The sequence below is a fragment of the Pseudonaja textilis genome, chromosome 18, assembly GCF_049901715.1.
Source record: "Pseudonaja textilis isolate UNSWEBS1 chromosome 18, rPseTex1.2, whole genome shotgun sequence".
Lineage (NCBI taxonomy): Eukaryota > Metazoa > Chordata > Lepidosauria > Squamata > Elapidae > Pseudonaja > Pseudonaja textilis.
The window spans coordinates 8,042,674-8,065,576 of record NC_142007.1 but is presented as its reverse complement, the minus strand read 5'-3'; the positions used below and the strand labels follow the sequence as shown (position 1 = coordinate 8,065,576).

The 22,903-nt window shown below is 47.5% G+C and overlaps 3 protein-coding genes across 3 annotated transcripts in view; all 3 read right to left on the bottom strand.

The window, feature by feature from the left end:
- Positions 1-22,903, bottom strand: part of LOC148124493 (G protein-coupled receptor family C group 6 member A-like) — a 393,462-nt gene that overhangs the window by 252,349 nt on the left and 118,210 nt on the right. The gene's annotated exons all lie outside the window — the stretch shown is intronic.
- Positions 952-10,640, bottom strand: LOC113450064 (uncharacterized). Its single transcript, XM_087915148.1, has 8 exons — positions 10,531-10,640; positions 7,513-8,587; positions 6,608-6,742; positions 5,737-5,911; positions 5,144-5,242; positions 2,665-2,756; positions 1,411-1,548; positions 952-1,206 (listed from the first exon to the last, which is right to left on the bottom strand). Exons 1-8 carry the CDS (start codon positions 10,638-10,640, stop codon positions 952-954), a joined length of 2,079 nt encoding a protein of 692 aa, XP_087771274.1.
- KIAA2013 (KIAA2013 ortholog) lies at positions 16,113-21,671 on the bottom strand. The gene is made up of 2 exons (XM_026721201.2): positions 20,567-21,671; positions 16,113-17,218 (listed from the first exon to the last, which is right to left on the bottom strand). Exons 1-2 carry the CDS (start codon positions 21,531-21,533, stop codon positions 16,359-16,361), a joined length of 1,827 nt encoding a protein of 608 aa, XP_026576986.2. The 5' UTR covers positions 21,534-21,671; the 3' UTR covers positions 16,113-16,358.

Below are 22,903 nucleotides of genomic sequence, written 5' to 3'. Positions count from 1 at the left end.
TGAGACCTTCAAGAAGAGATTGGACTGCCATTTGTCAGGAATGGTGTAGGGTCTCCCGCTTGGGCAGGGGGTTGGACTAGATGACCTATTAGGTCCCTTCCAACTCTGATTATCTGTTATCTGTTATTAGAATAGAATATAGAATAGATTAGAATTAGAATAGAATAGGAGGAGGGAAGAAGGAAGGAGAATAGACTAGGAATAGGAATAGAATAGAATTAGAATGCAGAATAGAAAGGAGGAGGAGGAGGAGAAAAAAAGGAAGGAGAATAGAATAGAATAGAATAGAATAGAATAGAATAGAATAGAATAGAATAGAATAGAATAGAATAGAATAGAATGCAGAACAGAATAGACTACAACAGAATAGAATAGAATAAATATAGAATTAGAGGAGAATTAAAGCAGAACACAATGAATAGAACAGAACAACAGATTAGATTAGACTAGATTCGAGCAGAACAAAATAGAAGACAGAATAGAATGAAGAGAATAGAATGAACAGAATAGAATGAAAATCCTAGGGCTGGAAGTCTTGTAGTCCAAGGCAGGAGAAACCAGGGGAAGCTTTTAGATGCCATTTTGTGCTTGCAGGCCCAAATCGTTTTGGCTTGCAAGAAGAGACTGTGCAGTCCCTTCTCTGAAACGGTATGCGGTTTCCTGCTTGGGCGGCGGGGGGGGCAGGTTGGACTAGAAGACCTTCTAGCTGAATATGCTACATTTGCCATCCTCGCAGTTCACCCCAACCTGGAGCTGTTCAGAGTCACTAAACCGCAGGGAGCGTCATCCTCAATTCTCAACTCCCCCTCCACCACCACCACCCCAAAAAAGTTTTTCTTCCCAGATATTTTCCAACAGCCGAAAAACAATCCAATGAATAAGTCTGGCGAGGCGCGACAGCTGGGCCTTGACTGACCCCTTGTGGCCGTCCCATCCAAGCGCAGGCAGAGGCTAAAAACCTCGGGTGCCGTGGGAAAATCCCTCGGGCATCCCCACTTCGACGTCCTTCACCATCCCCGGCAGCGAAGGCTTCTTCTCACCATCTGAACGGAACGGCGAGGGGTCGGCTGGATGAAGAGGGAGGGTCTTGAGCCTCTCTAGGGACCCCGGGAAGTCTTGCTCCCCTCCAGCGGGTGAGGCTGGCTGCACCCCAGCCTGGATAGCAGGTTGAGAAGCGACGGGGAGTCTCTCGCTACCTGGACTCTTCTGGGATTGAAGAGAGAGAAAAAGAAAACGATCCACGCCAGTTTTAAACCATTTTGGCCTCCCCCACCAATTTTGCAGGTATTTCTGCTCAACCTGGACCGACAATTTGGGACAGTGGGGTTAAGAAGAGTCCTGGCTTCGTCAGGGTCAGGCTGGATGACCTCGAAGGTCCCGTCCCTGCCCTTTGACTCTTCAGCGGCATACCTCCTGCCCGGAAGGTGAGCTCTGCCCTGCCTTCTTTCTCTGAGACATCCCCGGGTTCCAGTGGCAAACAAGGCTGTCATTTTGGACGCTGTAGTTCTTATTTCCTAGCAACCAGTAAGTTTTCATTTTCCCTTTGCCCTCCAAAGGGAAGAAGAGAAAGAGAGAGGGAGTCAGGGAGGGAGGGAGGGAGAGAGAGAGAGAGAGGGAGGGAGAGAGAGAGGTATTCAGCCAAACACGCACAGAGCAGAAAATTAAAATAAGTTTAATTTTGAAACACCTGGGACGAAGCCTTTAAAAATGTAAACCGGGAAGCCCCAGGTTAGGAGATTTCGAGGGACAAACAAACATCTTGCTCTGTTTTTTTCAAGGATGAGCTATTTTCAAGGCTGAGATGTCCTAAGTCCCTTTGATGAGCGCCGTTGCAAATTTGAACGGTCAGTAAACAAACTGTTGTAAGTTGAGGACTAGCTGTAAGCTGTTGGGGTAGGGATGTTTCCTTTTGCTGTGCTTCTTCCCATTAAGAACAGAAAAAAAATCTCTTTTTTTTGAAGGCTACCCCAAATAATATCCCGTTTCCCTGAAAAATACGACCTACCCTAAAAATAAGTCCTAGCTTGATTTTTACATGTGCGCCCAATATAAGCCCTACCCCCAAAATAAGCCCTAATTAAGATCCCCCCCACTCCAGAGTGCATGGGTAAAAATTAAGCTAGGGTGGGGATGGGGGTGTGGAGCTGCCCTACTACTTACCTTTGGACAGTTGTAGCCAGGCCTTACACACCCCGACACCTGCCTTAACGGCCTGTTTCTTCTGTAGCCAGCAAGGCTAGCAAGGCTTTCCTGAAGGGCCTCTGGAGCTGATAACAAAGCTCAGGATCGACCCAGAGCTCCGTTATGGACTGCAGAGGTCTTCAGGGGAGCCTTTGCAGCCACAAAAGCAAAAGTCCCCAAAGGCCTCTGACAGCGAAAAGGAGGCTGGGGGCGATGCGCGCAAGTGAGGTTAGTCCAAGGGTCTTCAAACTTGGCGAGTTTAAGACTTGTGGACTTCAACTCCTAGAATTCCTAAGCTAAACGTGACCAGAGGAGGAATTCTGGGAGTTGGTCCATGAGTCTTAAAGCTGTCACATTTGAAGATCCCTGGGTTAGTCAGTGGATGACATTCCCGTAAATAAGACCTGGTGCCTTTTTGGTGGCAAAAAAATATAAGACAGGGTCTTATTTGGGGGGAAACACGGTAATAATGAAAATACTAACCTTCACCTCAATTTCTCCTCTGAGCTCAATTTCGTAGGCGTCATCTTCAAGCAGAGCCTGGTAGGTGGCTGAGCTGATGTGTATTTTCTGGGCTAAGGAGGGATCATCAAAAATATCCTTTTAAAACGCTGCTGTGATGACCCAAAGGGGCGTGGCACAAAGGCAACACAGTCAGATAAGCAATAAGAGTCCCTTTATTAGTTCCAACTTTGCCCCAAATGTCCAGGTTATCTTCTGGCTGGAGAAAAACTCTCCCAGGAACAGCCATTGACTGCAGAAAATTAAGTCCAAAACAAGGTACACACAAACTGTAACTTAAAGTAATTAGTTTGGCAGGGCAGGAGGAAGAATTTCAGACTTGAAAGCACAGCAAAACTCACATAGTTGGGAAGACTCCAGGAACACAGATAAGCCACGACAATACAAGATAAAGTGACATTTGCTCCCAACAGCCTGCTGCACGCAGCGCGCCTTTTTTATACACTGTGTTCCCAGCTGCAGCTAATGAAGGGAATCAGGGCCCTTGCCTCCCCTGTAAGCCACACAACCCACGTTGCTCTCTTCTCCTTTCCTCTCTGTGTGCCCTAGGACAGCGGTCGCCAACTGGTGGGCCATGGCCCACTGGTGGGCCATGATAAAATTTTGCTGGGCCACAGAGAAATCTCACCCCCAGAGTACCACCCCCCCAAAGTAATTAATCCAGGCTGCGCAGGAACACAAGGCTGCACGGCCCACATGGCCTGTGGGAACCTTCTCTGCCCACTTACTCCTTACCCGGAAAACTTGCCTGCTAAATTATTATTTTTCCTTTGGTTGGATTTCTTGCTTTCTAGCTAGTCTTTAGATCTTCAGCTCTGCTTTTAAGTACAGCCAAACCTCCCTCAGGACTAAAGGTTTGCTTGCAAGCAAATTCAGTGCAGACTCACGGCAAGCAAATTTGAGAGACTGACCTAGCCGATGGCAGATAGATAGATCTCTAAATGATTCTGTGAGCAACTCAATCTGCCTCCCTGCTTTGCTTTTTTAAATAAAAAATTCAATATTTACATACATGGTGTATTGTGAGTTAATTTTGTGAGTTTGCTTGCAAGCAAATTTTATGTGACAGATTGAGCTAGCTGATGGCAGATAGATAGATATCTGAATGAATCTGTGATTCTGTGAGCAACTCAATCTGCCTACCTGCTTTGCCTGATTTTAGGTAAAAGTTGCTCTTTTTTTTAATAAAAAATTCAATATTTATATAAATATTTATAATATTTACATACAAGCCATGACCACCAAGCCACACCCACAAATTAGGCCATCCCAGTGGTCCCTGGGATCTAAAATTATGAGTTTGGTGGTCTCTGAGGTCCAAAAGGTTGGCGACCCTTGCCCTAGGATGAAGAGGGGGTGGGCTTGGGTCTTTCTCTGAACTTCTCCCTTGTTCTACCTCTTTCCTGCTCTGCCCAGCCGGACTTTGCTCTTCCCCAGTTTCCTCCACAGCCAACGGAGCCACACTCCCACTCCCTGCAAAGTTGGAGATAATAAAGGGACTCTTATTGATTATCTGTCTGTGTTGCCTTTGTCCCATGCCCCAGGTCATCACACTATAAATTGACAGTGCCAACTTCTTATAAAGAAACTTATATAAAATGTTTTATAGATGGCACTTACCACCTGCTAGATTAGCTAAAATGTTTCAAAATATGTCTAGCAAATGTTGGAAATGTAACCAAAAGACAGGCACATATCACCATATGTGGTGGACCTGTGTTAAAGCAAAAAAGTAGCTAGAAAAAACGATAAGGAAAATATTTCCTTATCATGATATTTCAAACCTGAACTTTTTTTTATTAGGTATAGCACCAGAAAAATTGATATATATATATATATATATATATATATATATATATATATATATATATATATTTATTTAATATTGCATGTATTAAGAGCCGCGAGGATTATATTCACACAATATTGAAAAAAATGAAGAAAGCGCACGAGATGAAGAGATAATTAGGAAGATACTGGGTTGTGCAGAAATGGACAGACTTACACTGAAGATTAAACAGAAAGAAGATACAGAATATTATCAAACATGGAACTTATTCTACCAGTGGTTGGAAAAAAGGGTTGGAGAATAAGAATGGAAGCTGTACCACTAAGCAGATAAAATAACCCAGACCATATGATGATTATTAAGCGCTAACAAAATGTAAACAATAGAAAATCAATAAAACTTTTCTTTTAAAGAAGAAGCTAGTCCTCACCAACTTATGGCAGAGGAAGGAGAAAACTTCCTAAAATCCCTCACTGATTTATCCTACATGAAAGTTATATCTACGAGTATATAGAAATAAAAAATAGTAAACGTACTAATAGGACAGTAAACATATTTCTCGTAGGTTTATATCTTTTTAATCTTTTTAATCCATTGCAAATAAAGTTTGTTGTTGTTGTTTTTTTAAAAAAGAAAGGTTTATCTACTCACGCAGACTGCTTGACTCCATGCGAGAGGCCGTGTTCACCGTGTCACCAAAGAGACAATACCGGGGCATTTTGTGCCCGACAATGCCAGCCACACAGGGCCCTGCAGGAAAGGTGGGGTGAAAAGAGAGGTTGTTAGGCACACACGTGGCCGATGGCCTCAGCCCAGGTGTAAAGCAACATGTTAACTCATACAACATTTTGTATACATGTTTTACAGTTGACAACAGAAAGAAGGGTGGGAAAGTTTCAAAGAGCAGGAAGCAGTGTGGAATCGAGAGTACATTCCCTTCATATTTTCTTCGAAGACTGATTAGATGACTGAAGCTTCTGCCGTGCAAAAATCTAACTGGAGAGCATGATTGATGACTCTTGGCTATGGATGTGTTTCGTTGGATGATACACCCAGAGGGGTGGTGGGGAGAGCAGGATCAAGCGTGACAGTGAATTACGTATCTCAGAGTTGGCTACGTCCAGGTTAGTACCAGACGTAGAATGTTACCTTCAAATAAATCCTCTTTCGTTTTGGGAATGTGGCTCGAAGCACATGATTTAATTGGAGTAACTGCCGGAACCCTGACACAACAGTCGGCTCACCTGTGTGAATCCCAGCCCGTAACTGCAGCTTGCTGGTTGGCAGGTGGGGAATCGCAACCTGCCGGACCGCTGCTACCAGATCCAGGGCCATCTTGGCGATCTCATGGGCGTGCCTGGTGCCGTTCCTCTCAGGCAGGCCACTCACGACCATGTAGGCGTCTCCGATGGTTTCCACCTTGGGGCCCGAAGGAAAATCGGGACCTGTCATGGTTGAGTCCCTTTGCAGCCCCTGCTCGCAACCAGATAACAGTAACGGGAGTGGGGTATGCAGGGGTGGTCTTCAGCCAGTTCAGACCGGATCTGGAGAACCGGTAGCGGAAATTTTGACTAGTTCGCAGAACCAGCAAATACCGCCTCTGGCTGGCCCCGCCCACATCTATTCTCCACCTCCTGAGTCCCAGCTGATTGGCTGGGTCTCCTTTGGTTGCCCTGCCCAGGAGAACAGAGCTGGAAAGCAGGTTAGTGGGGGATTTTGCAGTCCCATGATCGAAATTTGGATGCTTGGCACTTACGACGGTCGCAGTCTCCCGAGGTCGCGTCATCCCCTTTTGTGACCTTCCGACAAGGAAAGTCAGTGGGGAAGCCAGATTCATTTAATGGCTGTGTCACTAACTTAATGTTTGCAGCAATTCCTTTAACGACTGTGCCAAGAGAGGTCGTAAAATGGGGCAAAACTCAACTCAACAGCTGTCTCACTTAGCAACAGAAATTTGGGGCTCCATTGTGGTCATAAGACGAGGACTATCTATGATTTTGGTGGCATTTTTGTTGTCTTTTACCAGAGCCACTTGTTCTTGGACTAGATTGAGCTGTTCTTTCCAACAGGATGCAAAACCTCTGCCCTCCCCCCAGCAGGAGAAGGTGGGCTGACCTTGTAGACGTCATAGGAGTCGATCCTGGTGTCAAAGCAGATGTAGAGGTTGTTGAGCATTTCCACCACCTGCAGCGGGGTGCACGAGGCCGCGATGGTGGTGAAACCCACAATGTCCGAAAAGAAGATGGTCACCTGCGAGGAGGAGGAGAAGGAAGAGGAGGAGGCAGAAGCCATGATGGTGCAGTGATTAGAATGCAGAACTGCAGGCTAACTCTCTCATCCTCTTTCTTGCTCTTCTCTGCACTCTTTCTAGAGTCTCAACCTCTTTTTTACATCATGGCGACCAAAACTGGGTGCAGGATTGCAGGCCTTACCAAAGGCCTGATAAAGTAGTATTAACACTTTACATGATCTGGATTCTATGATTTCTATCTCTCTGTTAATGCAGCCTAGAACTGCGTTGGCTTTTTGGGCAGCTGCAGCACACGGCTGGCTCATATCACAGAAACCTTAATTTTCTTCTCATGCTCCTGTTTCTGCTCGAGACCCGCCTAGCCGGAACATTTTGATGTTCTGTTTTTAATTTCCCCATTATTTCCAGATGGTTTCTGATACCGTATACCTCCTCCAGCTGCACATACCCGTAATTGACCAATTAGGGTAATGATGACAGCACTCAAGGAAATGCAGACTTATTAGACAGGGGGAATTAATTAAGGGAGGGGTTTCCCCCCCTCCCCATGTGAGAGGGGAACAGCTGAGGACCAACAAATAAAAGTCAGGTGAGAAACAAAGAGTTTAATAATTAAGTCCCAATTTTGAAAGTTCTTTGATTATGGGCCAATCGGATGTAAAGAGCATCATTATTTTGTATCGACAGAATTAGGGATAGAAGGAACGGCGGGGGGTCTTGATGCTCTTGGTATAACCAAGTGGTCTGATCCCTTCAGAACTTGTCTTACCTGGTCATAATTTTCTGCCTCTACGTGCTTGTGTTTCCGTAGCTGTTTGGCCACGGATTTGGGCAGCATTTGATGAAGAAGGTCTTCAGCTATTTGTCTTTCCTGTTTCAGATCCTCCGTTCGTTCCTTGAGGGTCCTGGCATAATTTTGGATCCATTCGGTCATCTCTTTGAAGGAAAAAAGGACAGCCGGGTAGATAAGACTGGTGACCACCAAGAGGCTGATTTTGAGGCTGACCAGGGAGACGATATCCTTCGATTTCTTCTGTAGCTCCTCCCGGCTTTTCTGAAGCAAGCATCTCTGGAGGACGTCAAATTCATCCATCAAAGGAGGGGACAGTGGTTGAAATCCTGAGGGAGGAGTGACCGGGTGGAGTCCTTCCTGGTGGGTGGCCAGGATGGAGAAGTTAGGATGCTCAGCCCAACATTCTTGGGTGCTTTCTGAGATGAAAACAGAAGAAAGAAGAAGAGCAGACAGCCGGTGCCACAAAGCTTGGGCCTCTTCAGGGTCGCGGGACATTTCTGGAGCCCGTAGCATGTCGCCTTTGGCTCTCAGGAGAAGCCTGAGAAAGACCACATCTAACCAGTCTGGATTTGACCTCCTCTTTGGGGCCTCTCCCTCCTCAAGCTCCTGGAGGATCTCCAAGATTCTTGCAATCATGGTCAATGGTAGGAATGCCATCCCAGCAGTGCCGTTGATCTCCCTGATGGAGGTGATGTAAGTCGGGCAGCTGAAATGATTGTTGCACCAGGATTCTTTGCAGAGAGCAACCCAGCTCTCCAGCGTGTCTTCCAGCCGAGAGTCCTCCTCGACCATGTCTCCTCCTCTTCCTCCTTGCCAATTTGGTTCTTGGACGAGGAGGTTGAACATGGAAAGTGCCAGGAAACTCTGGCATGAAGAGAAGTTGCTGATGGCCTTCTCCACCTGCCTCCGGGACTCCAGAATGGGGCTTAGGTCCAGAGCGGTGTTTCCCAGCAAGGAGAACAAGGAGATGGAGCAGAGGGCCAAGATCCGTCTCACCGCCTTGCTGGAGTGGCAGTCCGACAGAGGGGAAGAACACCTGAAGGAAGGCGGAGGGAAAACCAGTCAAGTGAAGAGTAAATCCCATCTTCTTCCTCCACTGTGGTCAGTTCAGATTCCTCCCCATAATATTTTGACAGGGCTGCAGAATGAGGGGAGCCCAAGTGAATAGATCTGTTCTCTCGGCCATGTTGGATACACCGTGCAAAGGTGGGTAACGCTTGGCACACTCATATGCCACCACCACAGCTATGTGAGTTATACGCAGGGAATTCTCCAATTGTGGGCATTTAAACACACCTAGGGTCGTATTCATTCTTTTCTTGTACTTCGTTTCTCCCTTTTTTCCTATAATTCTCAAAAATTGGCCTTAGACTCATAAATACATCCTGATTTACATATGTCTCAGGAGGGCATTCCCTTCTTCTGGAGAATTATAGATAGCTTTAAATCATGTGAAAATGATGTTCGTTTATTTTGTAAATTATAGACAGAAGAACCAGGAAATAGTTATTCTCTCTCTATATATATATATATATTTGTCTATCTATCTATCTCTAGAGATAGATAGATAGATAGATAGATAGATAGATAGATAGATAGATAGATAGATAATAATTTATCATATCTATCTATCTATCTATCTATCTATCTATCTATCTATTTATTATCTCTGTCTCTATTATATATTTATATTTATCACATCTATCTAGATATCTAATTATCTATTTATCATCTATATGTCTGCCTGTTTGTCTGTCTGTGTCTGTCTATCTATCTATCTATCTATCTATCTATCTATCTAATTATCTATTTATTATCTCTGTCTCTATTATATATTTATATTTATCACATCTATCTAGATATCTAATTATCTATTTATCATCTATATGTCTGCCTGTTTGTCTGTCTGTGTCTGTCTGTCTATCTATCTATCTATCTATCTATCTATCTATCTATCTATCTATCTATCTATCTATCTAATTATCTATTTATTATCTCTGTCTCTATTATATATTTATATTCATCATATCTATCTAGATATCTAATTATCTATTTATCATCTATATCTGTCTGCCTGTTTGTCTGTCTGTGTCTGCCTGTCTGTCTGTCTGTCTGTCTATCTATCTATCTATCTATCTATCTATCTATCTATCTAATTTGTGAATTAGCAGCACTTCAGTTTAAAACTTGCTCCACGATGGAGGTTAGAAAATGGCTTGAAGGTAGCACGAAGGAAAAATAAAAGCTAGGTGGTGAAAATAAGATGGATGGATTAGGGGAACTAGCAGAATAACTAGAAAAAAAATGCATTGAAATGGTGGAGAATTTGATGGCTGGAAAAACCCCAGCCAAAAAAAAATGTAGACAGTTCAGTTCTTTTTATATTGTTTGCATTTCAGACCGACCCAAAATGCAGGTCTTACCAACTGCTTAAAAAATTATTGTAAGTTTTAAAAAAGGCTAGTTGGGATAGATACGTTTCTATGCTTCCCTTCTTAAAGTCTATCTGCTTCGTCAGGCTCTGTTGTTAATTTTTGTTGTCTTATTTTATTTTTTTTCAGTTGATGGGCAAATGAGTTATTCAATTAGATCTGTTTCCATCTTGGTAAGGGTTCTTGGTTAAGGACCCCCATTTAAAGAGGGAAACCCTCTTTAATCCTCTTGGGCAGACGGCGACTTGAGATATAAAACTTATTTCAACCCAAGATGCTTTCTTGATCCAGAACAAGATTCCAATCCAGCCCCCAAATCATGATTTTTATTTTTATTTTTTTAAAAAGAAACGGATGATGAAAAATGGTTTGTTGGAGGCTACTCAAAATGTTCCTTCCACGGGTGGAGGCTTATTAAATAAAAATTAAAAAAAAAAACACTTTGCTTTAGGATTCTGCAAGCCCTTCCCTTCCAAACATCCAACGTACTTTCCTTGGTTGAAAATGTAAAATGGTTTTGTTTCCAGCTTTTCCATCTTAAAAAAAGAAAACCCCCACTCACCTGTGAGAAGAGAATCTCTTCTGGGAGTCAAGCGAATCTTTGCTCCGGTCTGGTTTCGCCTTATAGGAAGACGAGGGAGTAAGGTAACGCAGGCTTTCTATGCCCGACATTATCTAGAGTCTCCAGCGGCCCAGACTTTGGGGCAAGGCGATGGAGTCGAGTAGGAAGAAGAAGTCTCTTGGATTCAGGCTTCTGCGTTGGGAAAAGTGCAGCTCAGCAAACCGGCAGCACATCTGTCAACTGGTCTCAGCCTATTCTAGGGTTTCTAGCTCTTTCGAAGAAACAAGGATGCTCCCCACGCTACAGGGCATTTGAAGCAGGAAGGAAATATAGATAACAGATACAGATTGACAGAGTTGGAAGGGACCTTGTAGGTCATCTAGTCCAACCCCCCCACCCAAGCAGGAGACCCTATACCATTTCTGACAGATGGGAGTCCAATCTCTTCTTGAAAGCTTCCAGGGATGAAGCTCCCACAACTTCCGAGGGCAACTTCTGTTCCATTGTTGGTTGATTGTTCTGTCAGAAAGTTTCTCCTTATTTCTATAGTTGAATCTCTCCTGGATCCGTTTCCGTCCATTATTCCTTGTCTGGCCTTCGGGGGCCTTGGAAAACAGCTTGACCCCCTCGTCCTCTCTGTGGCAGCCCCTCAAATATTGGAAGATTCGGGAGCACAGTGGTTAGAGTGCTGTATTGCAGGCCACTTATGCTGACTATTGGCTGCCTGCAATTTGGCAGTTCGAATCCCACCAGGCTCAAGGTTGACTCAGCCTTCCATCCTTCCGAGGTGGATAAAATGAGGATCCAAAATTGTTGGAGGCAACATGCTGACTCAATAAACCGCTTAGAGAGGGCTGTAAAGCACTATAAAGCGGTATATAAGTCTAAGTGCTTTTGCTATTGCTATCATGTGCCTAGAGGTAGAACTCTCGCCTCACAATCAAGAGGCCTGTGAGTTCAATCCCAGGTAGAGGCTAATATTTGAAATAGACTCTCCTGCTTGGGGGGGGTGTTGGACTAGATAACCTCCAAGGTCCCAACTCTATTATTCTATGTCTCCCCTGGTCTTCCTCTTCCCTAGACTAGCCATGCCCAGTTCCTGCAACCATTCATCGTATGTTTTGGCCTCCAGTCCCCTCATCGTCCTGGTTGCTCTTCTCTGCCCTCTTTCTAGAGTCTCAATCTCTTTTTTATAGTGTGGTGACCAAAACTGGATGCAGTACTCTAGGTGTGGCCTTACTAAGGCTTTATAAAGTGGTATTACTGCCTCCCTTGATCTCTATTGTATCCCTCTCTTAATGCAATTTAGGATTGCGTTGGCTTTTTTGGCTGCTGCTGAACACGGCTGGCTCCTATTTAACTGGTTGCCCATTAAGACTCCAAGATCCCTCTCCCAGTTCCTGCTATTGAGCCTAGTTTCACCCAATTTATATGTGCACTTTTGGCTTTTCTTGCCTAAGTGTAGGACTTTACTTTCCTCTACACTGAATTTCACTTTGTTAGATATGGCCCAGGGTTCAAGTCTAGGTAGCCCTGTAACTGTTTGGTGACTGTTCAAAGTTACGATGGCACTGAAAAAGGGACTTACGGCCATTTTTCACACAGACGTTGCAACATCCCTACGAAATAGTGTAGGGTCTCCTGTTGGGGTGGGGTTGGGGGTTGGACTAGATGACCTCCAATGCCCCTTCCAACTCTGTTATTCTGTTATTCCCGCTGAACAAAATTCAGATGCTTGACAACTGACTCACACTTATGACGGTTGCAAGGTCCCCGGGGGTGTGTGTGTGTCACGCAATCTCCTTCTGTGATCTTCAGGGAAGCCAGATTCACATAAGAACCATCTCACTAATTTAATACCTTGCAGCGATTCACTTAACCACCTTGGCAAGAAAGCTCATAAAAATGGGGTAAAACCCACCTAACAAAAGCCTCCCGTAGAATGTGAGTTTTGGGCTCAATTGTGGTCGCAATTCGAGGACCGTCCGTTGAAAAGGTTAGTGATGACCCAGAGTGGGATACAAAATAAACACAGTCACAAAAATAGGTGAAGCCCCTTTTTATTCCTTGACTTTGCTTCAAAGCTCCAAATATCCTTGACTGGAGACAAAAAACTCCCCTACAAACAGTTACGAAAAGGAGAAATGCCATTTAAACTAAAAATGCCTATAAATTATAAAGAGTAAAAACAACACAAACGACACTGAAGCAGTTAAGGAAACCAGGCAAGATAAGCGCTTGAAGACGTCCACAGATATCGGAACACACACTGGGAAGGAAACCAAACTCGGAGAGGAATGACAGACTAGAGATATTTCCACGCTTTGTTTCCAGCACTGGCCCATACGCACGTCCGTCCTTTTAACCAGTTCTCACAGCTGCAGCCCATGAAGGGGATCAAGGCCCTTTCCTCCCCCGTAGAATTCAGGTCTCTCCCTTATCCTCTCCTCCCTTCATGCCCTAGGATGGAGAGGGGATGGGCCTGGGTCTTCCTTTGACTGCCCAGCCTCCTCCACAACCTCCGGAGCTCTGCTCCACTCCCACTCCCTTTCGGCTGTTCCTCCTCTCCCTTGGAGTCAGGGGCATGACAAGGGTAAGCAGGTAAGTCAGAGCACCTGATTTTGCAGTGTGAATTTCTCCCCCTCTTTTCCTTTCTTGGCTGATGAGATTTGGAGCCACAAATTTTCCTTTTCTACCAATAGAATTAAAGCAGAGGTCTCCAAACTTGGCGATTTTAAGATTTGTGAACTGAGAAATTCTGGCTGAGGAACTGTTGATGTCCACAAGTCTTAAAAGTTACCCACGTTTGGAGACCTCTGCAATAAAAGTGTTATGAAGCTCAGGATAAAAGGTGATGGGATTTAGAGGCATCAAACAGACTTTCTGGAATCTGGGATGCAATTCGAGAGCCTTTCTTGTTTACAGTCAAGAAAATTAGTTCCTGAGCAAAAGAAAGAACAAAGCCAGCAAGAGACATCAAGTACAGATTTGAAACAGTTTTTATTTCTTACAAAAAGAAAACAAACCAACAACCCCAAACCCCACCACCTTTGGTATCTTAAAATAATCACATCAATTGTTTTCAGAATCACCGGGGAAAAAAAAATCCATTAAGTCTCTCTAGAATTTTTTAAAAAAACCCATAACAAAACAAAAAACCAGAACACACTGCAACAAGCTTGGTGAAAGATTAACTCAACAGCCTCTCCCCCCCCCCCCAATAAAAGTAATTAAAGTTGTGGTATTTTTTGTGGTACAATTTTCAGAGAAAAAAATTGACAACTCCCATTATCAAAGCAGGAGTTAAATGTTTCAGTCCAGGTACATTCGAAGTTGGCTGTTCTTCAGCCTGAAAATGGTTTAACAAAATGGATGCCCGAAACCCACCAACAATAAGTTAAGAAATGAGATGGCGCCCAGTTTAGGGGTTTGGGAAAGGAAGAGAGATTCCCCCTTTGGAACCAAAGCTAAGCAAGAACATTCAAACCCAAGGTGCCTGCACGGATGGTTAAATGCCTCCTCGTCGCTTTCCATCTACATAAAATAATCCTTAATGCACATTTTTTTTTTTTCAAGTATTTTTCAACAAAGAACAAAAGCCACAGGGAAAGTCTTTGGGGTTGGGACCCAGCTAGGCCACCCAGGGGCACCTCCAACGGTTGTGTTCCATTTGCACCTCCTGTGCAGAAAAGTGTACACACACACACACACAAATATACACAAACGATGCTGCTTTATGGGGCTTTCCCCGCTTCTTCTCGAGGAAAGACCAAAGTCATTGATTTGCTTAAACAAGCAACGGATTCTGGAGAGCCCTGAGGTGTTTTTTTTCCGGGACTGTTTTGTCTTCCTTTTGTTTACCTGGTGTTTGAAAAATGCACCTGCACACACACCGTCCCCACGCACACACGCATACACACACACACACCCATTCCACAGGTAGAATCTCCTTTTAACAGCTTTAATGATGAGATCAAATTGTTCTCCAATTTCCACAGAAAGTGTTGGAATACAAGAACAGGGTGGGAATGAGTATCTTAAGAGCAGGGGCCTTCAAACTTGACAGCTTTAAGACTTGTGGACTTCAACTCCCAGAATTCCTCCTCCAGTCATGTTAGCTCGGGAATTCTGGGAGTTGAAGTCCACAAGTCCTAAACTTGCCAAGTCTGAGGCCCCTGCTTAAGAGTATCTGCGGTGCTTATTACCAATGCTTATTACTTTCCCTTTCTTTCTCCCTCCCTCTCTTTTTCTTTCTCTTTCCTTCTTTTCCTTTCTTGCTTTTTTCTTTTTCTCTCTCTCTCCTTCTCTTCCTTTCTCGCTCTTTTTCTTTCTTTTTCTCTCTCTCTTAGCAACCAAATTGAAAGGAAGGGAAAAAGCCCAAGGGACCCAGAAAAAAAACACAGGGATTCCAGTAAATAGGCACGTATGATACGGGTGTGTGTGTGTGTGTGTGTGTGTGTGTGTGTGTGTGTGTGTGATCTTCCTCACGGTTTCATTTCCTTGGTTCTGCCGCTATCACACAGAGCAGCTCCAACGGACTCCCTGGCCCTGTTTTTAAATGGGCTTTTCAGGTCAAGGGGAGAGAGGCCGTTTCCCCCACCGTCTGACCACAGACCCAGAATCCTGTCCCTGGTTCAATTCCAGTTGGGTAATCTTTGCGCTTCCCCATCTCTGCTCTTCAGTTGAATAGCTAGGTGGGGGAGAGAGAGAAGAGAGGACAGAGAGATGGGAGAGAGGAGGGAGGGAGAGAGAGAGAGGGAGAGAGAGAGAGAGAGAGAGAGAGGAGGGAGAGAGGGAGAGAGGAGAGGGAGGGAGAGAGAGAGAGAAAGAGGGAGGGGAGGAGAGAGAGAGAGAAGGAGAGAGAGAGAGAGAGAGGGAGAGAGAGAGAGAGAGGGAGGAGAGAGAGAGAGAAAGAGGAGGGAGGGAGGAGAGAGAGAGAGAGAAGAGAGGGAGAGAGAGAGAAGAGAGAGAGGAGAGAGGAGAGAGAGGAGAGAGAGAGAAAGAGGAGAGGGAGGAGAGAGAGGAGAGAGAGAGAGAGAGGGAGAGGAGAGAGAGAGAAGAGAGAGAGAGAGGGAGAGAGAAGGAGAGAGGAGAGAGAAGGAGGGAGGAGAGAGAGAGGGAGGGAGAGAGAGAGAGAGGAGAGAGAGGGAGAGAGAGAGAGAGAGGAGGGAGAGAAGAGAGGAGAGAGAGAGGGAGAGGAGAGAGAGAGAGAGAGAGGGAGAAAGAGGAGAGAAAGAGGAGGAGGAGAGAGAGAGGAGAGGGAGAGAGAGGAGAGAGGGAGAGAGAGAGAGACATGCAAGGTAAGGAGGTTTGATTTTTTAACTCCACATAACAGTGCCCTTTGGCAAGAGTCTCCTCATTTGTGCCACGCTTCCCAACCCCAAAGGAGCATCTCTCCCCCACTCCTGGGAGGGACACACAGTGAGGCCCTGGCTTCATCCTTGGGGGTGTCAGCCTCAGCACCCCTGAGCCAGCCCCCCATCATACTGCCCGTCCACCCGCTTTTTTTCTGAGCAGAACGGTGAGAACTACAATTCTAGAACCCCGAATCGTCTGGCAGAAGAACCGCTTCATTTGCAAGCCGGCCCTTTTTTCTTTAATTGGCTTCCCTCCCTCGAGAGCTCGTCTTCCAGAAAGGCAAGCGTGCAAGTTGCACAGGCGTGCAAACACACACACACACGCACGCACACATCCTCGCAGGGAGGCTGCTGCTGGTTTCTTCAGCTCCTACAAGGTGTCCCGCTTCCCGGGCCGGCGTTCAGGGTTGAAGAAGCGCAACCCCCCAAGCAGCCCCGGCCATCCAGCCGGGCCTGGTCCGAAGGCCCCGTTTACACCTTGCTCCGGAAGAGCGGCTTGGCCCCCGGCCCGCAGTACTCGTTGTAAATGAGCTTGAAGAGGAAGAGGTGGAAGAGGGTGATGAGGGAGGCCACGCTGAACCAGAAGAGGAAAGGGAGGCCCGGGTAGCGCTTGGCCATGTGCTCCTCGTGCGCCAGGATGGCCTTGAGGTGGAGGGTGTGGCGCAGGTCCTGCAGGTGCACCAGGTCAGGGGAGATGTAGAGCAGGGGCGTGATGGGCTGAGTCACCATGACGGGGAAGGTGTGGCCGTGCACTTGGGAGGTCAGCTCCACGGGGTCGTTGGCGCAGCCGCCCTCGCAGGCGTACAGCTTGACCGGCTTCTCCTGGAACTTGACGGAGACGTGCAGGAAGGGCTTGCCGTCGGCATCCAGCAACACCGCCAGGCTGATCAGGTCCTTGTTGTAACGGATCCCCCGCAAGGCGTAGCTGTTCTGGAGGACCTCCGGGTCGGACTGGAACTGCAGGTGGTTCTCAGTGAACTGCAGCCCGCCGAAGCTCAGCACCATCCCCTGCATGAGGCCGTGGGCCCCGGCGGCTACCAGCCCCTTGCAGCCGCGCTTCTGCAGCGTCAGCTTCCAGAGGTTGGAGAGCTGCAAAACCTGCAGGACGGTGGACAGCTGCCCGGGCCACAGGTTCGCGGCGTGCATGGTGGCGTGGCCACTGAAGCAGTGGTCGGCGTAGTTCAGCATGGCCTCCATTTTCTCCTTCTCCTCGGGACCGTGGCGGGGGTCCAGGAGGGGAGCCGGGGTGGTGGAGAGGACGAAGTAAAGCGTCAGGTTGACGGTGTCGCCGGAGGGGGTGTGAGCGTCGGTGATCTTGCGCATTTCCACACCTGAAAAGGCAAAAAGATCTCTCAGAGCTTTTTTTTAAAAAAAAAATTTTTATTTTAATTATAAGAATACAATGCTAGGTAACTGATCTAGCATTACAATTGTTATAAGTATATACATTTTATTTCATGGTTTATATCTCCTTTTGAGATATTTATTTACTAATTATTCTAATCATAACTACTACTGCTCCGACCTTGTCTTCTTTTATATAGCCATCGATAACATGTATTCCCTATTTCATAATACTTAGATTCTCCTTTGTCTTTTAATTCTAGAATTAACCTATCTCATTCTGCACGTGCCATAATTTTTCTTATTATCTCTGTTTCTGGAGATATGTTTTCATTTTTTTCCAATATTGTGCATATATTATTCTAACTGCCGTCAATACGTGTACGATTAGACACATTAAATTCTCCCTATAGCTTTCTGATACTATTCCTAGATTCCTAGCCACACTTCCACTCCCTGTCGGCTGTTCCTCCTAATAATAATCAGAAGAAAAATCCGGTTTAAATGGAATATACCCTCCCACCATTTGTTCCACCCATGTCTGAAGCTCTGTCCTCCTCTGGAATAAACAACCTTGGACAATAAGATAATAAGTCTTGGATAATAAAGGGAATAAAAGTCCACCATTAAAATTCTCGCATTGTTACCTAGCAAGGACTTTCTCTACCTTCTCCTTACTTCTCTAAGAAGTGAGAAACCTTCCCATGGCCTGTACCAGTTAGGTCAGGGGTCCCCAAACTTGGCAACTTTAAGACTTGTGGACTTCAACTTGTGGTTTGGGGGAAGAGGGAGTATTCAGGAGAGCTCAAGTGAATAATAGTCAGCAAAAGAAAGGGAGGTGGTCTCTATTCCCCTCTTGTTTTTCACACATTTTCCTCCACGTATCTCCCTGTTCAAAGACTGCCCCTTTGTGGTAGTTGCTCCAGAAGCTGCACTTGTAAAGAGGTGTATTCCACTGTTTTAGGAATAGAGAGATTTAGGTGCTGATAATCCATTCTTAAAACTTAAAAAAAAACAGCAGAAAGATTAAGGGGACTTTTATGTTCTTGTGAAACACGTTGCAGAGTACGGAAATAGGAAATTGGGCTGAGAAAGATAATATGTTTTGGGAAATTCTCGATCCTTTCACAGTACTGAAAGTAGAAAGTAGCGTAACAGGAGTCTCCAAACTTGGCAACTTTAAGGCTTGTGGACTTCAACTTCCAAAAAATCTGGCTGGAGAATTCTGGGAGTTAAAATCCATCAGTCTGAAAAGTTGCCAAGTTTGGAGGCCTCTGAGTTAGCTCCTCGACTTATAAGTTTGTTTAGTAGCCGTTCAAACTTTTACAACAGCACTGGGGGGAGTGAAATATGACCATTTCCCACATTTCCTGGCCATTGCAGCTTCCTGTCGTCACCCAAACAAACCCAAGGTGCTAAGCAACGAACGGGAGAAGCGAAGTAACCACCTTGTGTCAACTCATAAAACATTCCTAGGCCTGTTTTAGCAGTTGCCATAAAAGTTTGGCTCGAGAATCATGATTTAATTAGGGTGTTTAGGGTGTTTGCTGGAATCCTGACGGTACCTTGCTAACTTAAACCACTGTGCAACTGACTTAATAGCTATGGCAAGAAAAGGTGTAAACCAGGGCAAAACTCATTTAACAACTATCACAACTTAGCAACAGAACTTTCAGCTCAGCTGTACTTCTAAATTGACGACTAGCTGTACTCCACGCTTGCTCAGGACTTTATAACCATCACTGTATTTTTTCATGAATAATTCTGATTATACAGTAGAACATTCTGACCCAACAAGGCAATTTCTACATTCTCGCTCTGGAGAGGCAGGCCTCTGAATTGAGCTGAACACGGGATGTTTCACTCCTCTTTGCCAATTCCCCGGGAACACGAGTAGAAGATACCATGGCTCAGATACTACTACTTTCGGGGAGAAAATGTCAAGATTTCTATCCCCAGAAACAAAAATCTGTTCCCCACAGCTCCAACTTGTTCTTTTTGCAGATTTCCTAAATCTTGCCTACCAAGAAACCATCTCAAAAGGAGAGGTGTAGGTGACTTATTTTCCAAAGCACCAGAAAGCAGGACAAGAAACAACGGGTGGAAACTAACTGAGGAGAGAAGCAACCTGAATTAAGAAGAAACTTCCTAACAGGGCAGACAATTAACCAGTGGAACAGCTGGCCACCAGAAGTTGTAGGAGGTTTTTAAGAAGAGACTGGACAGTCACTTGTCTGGAATGGTCTAAGGTCTCCTGCCTAAGCACGGGGCTAGACTAGAAGACCTCCAAGGTTCCTTCCAGCTCTATTCTGATTATGTCCCAAAGGTGCTTTTTCAAAAGGCAACTGGGTTTTCTATTTTTTCCTTGAAAGCGTTTCGCTTCTCATTCAAGAAGCTTCTTCAGAATCAACTATATGAAGGTGACACACTTTAACTGGCAACTATCGGGGAAACCTTGTTTTGCAATGTTTGAAATGTGGATATGGATTGAAATTGTACACAGGACAGATAAAAGTATAAGTATTTTGAAAATATGAAAACCTTGAAAAGGCTATGTAATAGATTTAGATATGAATGAGAGAGTTATACAATAAGCCTGAGGGAAGTATTTGAAGGGAAAAAATAATAAAGAATATTTAAAGTAGCGATAAGACATGAAATTGAACGTGGAAGATAAAAGATGAATATCTAACTGATATTTTATCTGTATGGAGATTTGAAAACCTGGAACCAAGCTGTTCACTAAAAAAAGATGTTTTATTTTTCTTTGCTTTGTGAAAACTGAAATAAAATTCTTTTTTTTTTTTAAGAACCGAAGAAGCTTCTTGGGTGAGAAGCTAAACGTTTTCAAGGGTAAAAAGAAAAACCAAGAAAGTCCAAATTGCCTTTTGGAAAAAAGCACCTTTGGGACCAGCATGACCTTGAGCTCTATTCTCTAATTCGATTTAACAAACCTCGAGCCAGTTACAGGTTTTGTGGTACATTTCAGCCCGCTCTACAGCCCCAAGCAGGCTTGTAGGACCACTGGAGGGGGGGTCTCTCCAAACTCTGGCAACTTTTAAGACTCGCGGACTTCAGAGCCGGCTGAAGAGTTCTGAGAGTTGAAGGGCACAAGTCTTCAAAGCTGCCAAGGTTGGAGACCCCTGTGCTGGAAGGAAACCTGCCTTGTTCTAAAACTGCCGCACCTCTGTGGCACCTGGTTGGTACCAAGCACCCAAAAGGCCCATTTCTGAGAACACCACACTCAACGGCACCGTCCAAGATGGGAAGTTGGCAGCGCCCCGGCACCCAAGGCTGCCCTGCAGCTGGTTCAAGCCAGTGGCCGTTGCCCGCACCTGAGATGAAGAGCTCGTCCCACGCCCGGCGGTGTTCCTGGACCAGCTCCTCGCTCCGCAGGGGCAGCACCTCCATCATCTCCCTCTTGGCCGCTTCCCGCAGCCGCCCGAAGGTCTCGTCCAGCTGGGCCGCCTCGATGGGCTCCGAGCTGAGCACCACGGAGAGCAGCGTCTCCTCGAAGCGCGACTTAGGTGCCACCTGCACCCGGCTGACCAGCTTCTTGGCCGCCACCACCACCAGCACCAGTTTCTCTCCGGCCGGCTGCAGCGCCCGGCCCGAGGACAGGAAGAACTGCCGGTCGCCGGCTTTCTCCAGGCTGGTGGCGAAGGAACGGCCCGAGGAAGAGGAGGAAGAGGACGAAGAACCCGGACCGGTCACTTCCAAAGCCACCAGCCGGTCAGTCGGATTGTCCACCACCAGGCGCTGCAGGTAGAGGTGGGGGCGTCCCCGGTGGGCCAGCAGCTCCTCCCGGACGGTCACGCAAGCCCCGCCGGGACCCCCGGGCTGGACGCAGCGGACCCTCCGCAGGGCCCCTTCCTTGGGCAGCAGGGCGGAGGCCCCCGCCTCGCTCTCCGCCCCGGCCGGGCCCCGCAGCTGAGCCAAAGGGCCGTAGTCGGTGGGCCAGGCCGGGCCAGGGGCGCCCGTGGGGGCCACCCAGAGGCGGTTGGCCTGGGCATCCAGCAGCAGGTGCCCGTTGCCCACCAGGCCCGGGGGCCCCTGGCCGGGGCCTTCCCCCAGCAGCCGGGCCTCTCCTCCCTTTCTCCAGGCGCGGGTCTCGGCCTGCAGGCACAGCCCCGCCGCGCCGCCCGAGGCTCCGCCGGGCCGCAGCCGAAGCAGGAGGCGCGGCCAGGCGCCGCCCAGGTACCAGGAGGCGGCCAGCAGGAAGGCCAGCAGGGCCAGCAGGCGACGCGCCCAGCTGCTGGAGAGCAGCCCCGGCAGGCCCTTCAGCCGCTGCTGCAGCCACATCGGGGCGGCCGCGCTAGCTCATGGCGCCTCGGCGGCGGCAGCTACGCGAGTCCCCGGCGTCGGCGCGGCCTAGTCGCCCGGCCTTCCGCCTCTCCTCCTCCTCCTCCTCCTTCTTCCGCCGCCGCTTCTGCTTGTTCTTCTCCGCCGTCTGGGGCGGTCCCGGGCGGGGCGTTGGCGGCTCCTCCTCCTCCTCCTCCTCCTCCTGTTGCGGGCTCGGAGCGTCCCGAGGCCTCGGGGGTCCCCTGGCGGCGGAGAGGAAGGGAAGAGACGCTGGGGAGATAGCCTCTGGGCATGGGCAGAGCGCGCCTCTTCTTCCTCTCCTCCCGGGTCTCTGAGCCTGGGCGGCGGGTTCCGTCCCGGCGCGGGGTCTCTGAGCCTCTGCAGAGCGCTCCTCTTCGCCCGGGGCTTTCCTTCAAGGCAGAGGGTCTCTGAGCCTGTGCAGAGTGCTCTTTGTCGACAGCGGGAGCCCTCTGAGCCTCTGCAGAGCGCTCCTCTTCGCCCTGGGCTTTCCTTCAAGGCAGAGGGTCTCTGAGCCTGTGCAGAGTGCTCTTTGTCGACAGCGGGAGCCCTCTGAGCCTCTGCAGAGCGCTCCTCTTCGCCCGGGGCTTTCCTTCAAGGCAGAGGGTCTCTGAGCCTGTGCAGAGTGCTCTTTGTCGACAGCGGGAGCCCTCTGAGCCTCTGCAGAGCGCGCCTCTTCTTCCAAGGCTTTCCTTCAAGGCAGAGGGTCTCTGAGCCTGTGCAGAGTGCTCTTTATCGACAGCGGGAGCCCCCTGAGCCTCTGCAGAGCGCTCCTCTTCGCCCGGGGCTTTCCTTCAAGGCAGAGGGTCTAGCCTGTGCAGAGTGCTCTTTGTCCACAGCAGGAGCCCTCTGAGCCTCTGCAGCGCGCTCCTCTTCGCCCGGGGCTTTCCTTCAAGTCACAGCGTCTCTGAGCTTGTGTGGAGGGTTTCTCTTAAGGGCACAGGGTCTCTGAGCCTGTGCAGAGCGCGCCCTGTCTTGGCAGCAGAAGACCTCTGCAGAGAGCTCCTGAGGCTTTCCTTGAAGGCAAAGGGCCTCTGAGCTTATGTAGAAGGCTCTTTATCACCAGCAGCTCCCTACAACACACCGGTTGCAAAAAGACGGGGGACAAAAGCCCCGGCTGATTTCCGCTCTACCTGCCATTCTCAACTTTCTAAGCTTTCCCAACGCTTCCTTTGGGACTCCGGTTCCCATCAGCCTGGGCAGACAGCCTGGGAAAACCTGGGCTCCAAAACCCTAGAAAAACCAGGAGCTAGGGCTGGATTGGGGTTTTTTTGGGGGGGCGGGCTGTGAGATTGAGGGGTGTGCATAAGTACACCATCGTGCCTCCCGTCCCTGTCCTAATGTCCCCATTT

Excerpts from the sequence above, each read along its gene's own strand:
- LOC113450064 (XM_087915148.1), bottom strand. The coding sequence starts at position 10,640 with ATGTCGGGCATAGAAAGCCTGCGTTACCTTACTCCCTCGTCTTCCTAT. Across the intron at positions 1,549-2,664 it reads GAGGAGAAATTGAGGTGAAG|GGCAAAGGGAAAATGAAAAC; the intron begins GTTAGTATTTTC and ends TTCCCTTTGGAG. Across the intron at positions 1,207-1,410 it reads GCTCACCTTCCGGGCAGGAG|AAGAGTCCAGGTAGCGAGAG; the intron begins GTATGCCGCTGA and ends CTTCAATCCCAG.
- KIAA2013 (XM_026721201.2), bottom strand. The coding sequence starts at position 21,533 with ATGTGGCTGCAGCAGCGGCTGAAGGGCCTGCCGGGGCTGCTCTCCAGC. Across the intron at positions 17,219-20,566 it reads GGACGAGCTCTTCATCTCAG|GTGTGGAAATGCGCAAGATC; the intron begins GTGCGGGCAACG and ends TTGCCTTTTCAG.